This window comes from Monoraphidium neglectum, assembly GCF_000611645.1.
Source record: "Monoraphidium neglectum strain SAG 48.87 unplaced genomic scaffold scaffold04237, whole genome shotgun sequence".
NCBI lineage: Eukaryota > Viridiplantae > Chlorophyta > Chlorophyceae > Sphaeropleales > Selenastraceae > Monoraphidium > Monoraphidium neglectum.
This window is the reverse complement of record NW_014009392.1, coordinates 32-4,823: the sequence shown is the minus strand read 5'-3', so window position 1 is coordinate 4,823 and position 4,792 is coordinate 32. Positions and strand designations below refer to the sequence as shown.

The following is a 4,792-nucleotide window of genomic DNA, read 5'->3' as shown; positions in this document are numbered from 1 at the left end:
GTGTGTGTGTGTGTGTGTGTGTGTGTGTGTGTGTGTGTGTGTGAGTGCGTGCGCTCGTGCGTGTGTGTGTGCATGGGTGTGTGCGTATGTGTGCGTGCGTGCGTGCGTGTGTGGGTGTGTGTGTGGGTGTGTGGGTGTGCGAGCATGCGTGCGTGCATATGTGTGCGTATGTGTGTTGTGGCACGGGAGATGGAGCCGAGCCCTCTGCCGCAGCGCCCGCGCGACTCCCAGGGCGGCCGTCTGTGATGTCGAAAAAATGGACACCAGGGACAGCCGCGCCGCAAATCGCAGCAGGAGCCACGCCTGCGCCACACGCAGCGCCGAGCGCGCGCCCCGCCGGCACCGGCTGCCCTTCGCTCGCTCATATATTTACACCGTCATCCAATGCACACCCGCTGGAACCCCTCCCCTGACCCCCCGACCGCTACCCATACTCACATGCGCGCGCGTGCAGATGCACACACCCAAACACCCATACACGCACACGCACACACACAGATCCTTACAGACATACAAACAACAGGCAAAGCGCCCTCCCCACCACCTGCAGCGCCGCCAGCACCTCCTCCTGCTGAGTCAGCCGGTGCTGCAGCAGGTCAGCCAGGGCCGCCTGGCGCGCAAGGACGTCAACCTGCGCGCGTGATTACGCACGCGAAGTGTTTATTCGAGGTGACCGAGTCGGTTCCTGTGCTTGATGAACGGGTGCTGACGAGCGCCGCCGCTCTGCACTGCTGCGTAGACCAGTTCGTTTGGGGCTGAGGCGAGGCATAAACTCAGCCTTGGTGGCGCGGCGAGGGCGCTCCCGCTTTGCAACGCGCCGCGTCCCGCCCAGCCGCGCCGCCGCTGCCGGCAGCGTGCGCATAAACCGTCCCTTGATGCGACCGCCGCTCCGTCCGCTGGTGCGCGTCCTCCCGCCCGGGCGTGCCTGCCCCGGAGCCCGCCCCCTCTCTCAAGCCCCCAACGCGCGGGCAGGCCACCGATACATGCCACAAAACCGCCAACCAACATGTAAAAACGGCCGCCCACACCTGCGCGAGCGCCGCCTGCATCACCAGCTGCAGCTCCTGCAGCTCCCGCCGCGCCGCCGCGTCCAGGCCCCGCGCCGCCGCCAGTGACGTCAGCTTGGCCTCCGCCTGCTGCCTGTAGGCATTCAGCTCCGACGAGAGGGCCCCGCTCTCCTTCTTTATCTTGTCCATGAGCGCCGAGAGGTCGGGGTCGACCGCCGGGGCAGACGCCTGCGCGCCGGGCGCCTCGGGGGCGGCCGCGGGGGCCTGAGAGGGGAGCGCAAGGATCCCAGTGGCAGGCGGGACGGAGGGCGGCGTGTTGTGTTGTTTTCAAGTGGGAGGGGAGGCGCGCAGCGCTCGGGGTTCGGACTCTCCGGAGAGGGCCGGGCGGCAGTGGCGCGGGCGCGTTGCGTGCCCCGACGCGCCGCGGTGCGGGGCCGGCGCGCCCCTCTACTGCGGCCTTCGAGGCGCGTCGCGGCCGCTGCCCCCAGACGGCGCTGCGCTTCCGACGCGTCGCCGGCCCGCTCACCCAGCGGGCGCCGCTGCCGACGCGCGCCCATTCTGTGGGAGAGAGCGTGGATGGATTCCGATTTCTCAGACACAAGGGCTCGGCGGAAACGGGGGAGCGCAGAAGCTTCACCCGGGGCAGCCCAGTTCAGTGCGAGAGCAGCGGGACTCACTGCTGCTCGAGACGGCCGGGCCCCTTGGCGTGCTGTATCGCGGCTGCACGCCGGTTCTAAGAGCAGCACGTCCGGTTGCGCATCCTCGGGATTGCCCCCTGAGGGCGGGGGACCGGTTGAGCAGCATGCGTGCTGCTGCTGTGCTGCAGTGAGATGCTGACTGGGGTCTCAGCGCTGCCCCGGGACTCTACAGGAGTGGGATTGGACGTATGTGAGATGCGAGGGAGGAATTGAGCGACTGAGCGCGGGCATTCGGCACCGGGGTGTGTCGACGACGCACACAATCCCCGCACTGGCACACGAGATCGCGCCGGAGGACGGCGCAAAATCATTTCTAGTATTGGCGCATCCCTAATATCAGGGTCTGGAGGGCTCCACCGGCCTGCACCTCCGGGGATCCACACCGTCCACGACGCGGTCTTTCGGGTACCGCGCGAGTATCCACCAGAACGCGAGGCAGCAGGCAGTTCACGCCCCCGTAGCAGTAGGGGCAATCAACAATGATGTGCCGAACGACGGCGGGCGGGCGCCCGAGAGGAGCGGTGCACGCGAGCGATGCGCGCCGCGCTGCCCCCGCCGCACCGCTGCGATGCGTCCCCTCGGCGTCGCGAGGCGCGGTGCACGCCAGGCCTCTGCCCGTGTGCCAGGTGCGCGTTCCCCAGGGATCGTCGCTGCGCGGGGCGCGGCAGGGCAAACGCTGTTGCTTTCAGGGGGGTGGAGGGGCGAGTGCCGGGCAGTCAACGCCCGTCACGTGTGGATAGGCGGGAACAGGGAGACCCGGCCCGGCGAGGCAAGGCTGCCGCGGCATGTGGGCGGTACGGGGGGATCATCGCCCCCAGCAACAAGTCCGGACCCCTCCCATAAACACAACACCTCGCACAACCCCCTTCTTGCACCAACTTGCTCGATGCAACCGGAGCAGTTGAATGGCCCGGCACCACATGTACCCCTGTGCACAAACTTCGCCGGGCCTGCTTCTAGGATCATAGGCATATCCGAAGCAGGTGCCACCCCTTCAACCCCCGCACCCCCCCCCCCCCACAAAAACACACACGCACGCGGACACACACACACACACATGCACATGCACATGCACAAAAAAAACGTATGTTGCAAACACGCCCTGCCCCCCGCACAATTCCTCGCACCCCAGGCCGCAAACCTGCGACAGCAGCAGAAGCCGGCCGCCCCATCCACAGCCGCCAGCGGCGGCGACGCGGCGGCGCGCATGGCGCAGGAGTTGGAGGCGCTGCGGCGCGAGAATGCTCTTCTGAAGCAGCAGCTGCGGCAGGCCGGGCTCTCGGGGGCGGACACTTCGACCACTGTGGCGGCCCCTGAGGCACCAACAGCAGCGGCCGCGGCGGAGGCGCCTGTGGCGCAGCCGCCGGCCGCGGCGCCCAGGAGGGAGGCGGGCAGGGGCGGCGCGGCGGGGGCGGCGGCGGCGGCGGGGACAGAGGCGTTCCTGGTGGGTTGGGGCTCAGTGGGGTGCAAGGGGCTGCGGGGTGATTCGGCAGGTCCATGACATGGCAATATCAATGTTTGAGGAAGAAAGCGGCGGGCACGGCAGCAGCTGCGGCAGCAGCTGCGGCAGCAGCGGCCGCCCTGACAGCCGCGAAGGCGGGGCGCAGGCGGTCAGCCGACGGCGCTGTCGCATACCCGGGAGCTTGCCAAACTGTGGCGCCGGCCCAGCCGTTCATATGCCCGCCCCCAAACCGAGCCCCACCGTCCGGCCCCCTCCCAACCACCACCACACTCAGCGCCGCCTCGAGGCGGGCGTCGCGTGGCCTGACCCCTCCACCCCGTTTTGGGAGGCGGCCCCGCGGTCGGAGGCGATGCCGTTTGACGTCGGCGCGGGGCCGCCTGAGGCGCCGCCGCAGGACGCGCGGCCGCTGCAGGTGGTGCACTTCACGGCTGAGCTGGCGCCCATCGCAAAGGTGTGGGCGGGGTGCGGTGCAGCCCCGCTGCCCTGCTGCTGTGCTGCTAGTCGAAAGCGGGGGCCGCGGCCGGGGCTGGCTTTGTGTTTGCTGTGGCGGCGGCGGTGCCACAGCCCTGCCCCTGTGAAGCCGTCGAGACAGATCACGGGAAAACATCCGCGCCAACAATGCCGAGCCAAGGCTTTGAACAAGGCGCAGAATAGCAAGGCACATATTGGAAAAGCAAGGGGGGCGGAAGGGGGCTGTACCCGACGCACCCTGCGTGTGCACACGCTGGGTGCTGCTGCGGCGCGGGGAGCGGGACGCAGGACTTCTCTTGTCAGAGAGCTTCTGAGCGCGCAGGAAAAATCCAACTGATCCGCTCCAGCCGGCGGAGCCCCGTTTTACTGTTTGGCGATCCCCGCCACGCCCTCCCCTCCTCCGCCATCGGCCCACCCATGCCCCACGATGTACGCTCAGCGTCCCTAGGAGCGGCTCGCATCCCTTGATAGAGCCCTGGTCCCCTGCACTGTCCCCCCACCACACCGTCAACGCACGCGACCACCCCCACATTCGATGTCGATCCACGTAAAACCACAACCCCACATTCGACCACCCGGCCCCCTCCCCCCGCACACGCATAACGACCACCACTGCATGCGACCCCCTACCCGACCCCACCCTCACACACACACACACACACACAAACACACTCTTGACCCCCCAGGTCGGCGGCCTGGGTGACGTGGTGACGGGCCTGGCGCGGGCCTGCCTGGCTCGCGGCCACGCGGTCAACGTGCTGCTGCCCTTTTACGAATGCCTGCCCCTGGTGAGCCTTTGGGGGGGGGGGGTATTTACAGCCCAATCCCATGCGCCTGCTGGATGGCTCCAGAAGCCGGCGACCCCAGGACCCCGTCAAAATCTGAAATAGGATTGCAGTCCTCCAAGCACTGCCGCTGACGGCCGGCCGGATGGCAATACAGTAGCAGCACGCCGTGTGGCCGTTCGCTGCGCTCCGTTGCGGCAGGGGTGTGGCGCGGCCCGTCCGCCCGCCGCCCGGCGTGACTGGCTCTGGGTTGGGCCTGTGGCGACCCTATCCCACCACTCTCAATCGCGCCGCACATTCAGCAGCCATGATGTCAGCCCTCACAACATTCCTCTTGCCCCCACACCCCAACAAATTTGGCCCCAGTGT

At 68.0% G+C, this 4,792-nt stretch overlaps 2 protein-coding genes across 2 annotated transcripts; one reads left to right on the top strand and one right to left on the bottom strand.

Moving 5' to 3' along the window:
* Positions 1 to 502: 502 nt before the first annotated feature.
* On the bottom strand, positions 503 to 1,196 carry MNEG_14074 (hypothetical protein; the record flags this gene model as incomplete). Its single annotated transcript, XM_014037455.1, has 2 exons — positions 503 to 631; positions 1,029 to 1,196. The coding sequence occupies 2 exons, from the start codon at positions 1,194 to 1,196 to the stop codon at positions 503 to 505; spliced, it is 297 nt and encodes a 98-aa protein (XP_013892909.1).
* A 988-nt stretch (positions 1,197 to 2,184) lies between these two features.
* On the top strand, positions 2,185 to 4,557 carry MNEG_14073 (starch synthase; the record flags this gene model as incomplete). The annotated part of the gene is made up of 5 exons (XM_014037454.1): positions 2,185 to 2,331; positions 2,838 to 3,149; positions 3,442 to 3,618; positions 4,325 to 4,426; positions 4,537 to 4,557. 5 exons carry the CDS (start codon positions 2,185 to 2,187, stop codon positions 4,555 to 4,557), a joined length of 759 nt encoding a protein of 252 aa, XP_013892908.1.
* Positions 4,558 to 4,792: the final 235 nt, after the last annotated feature.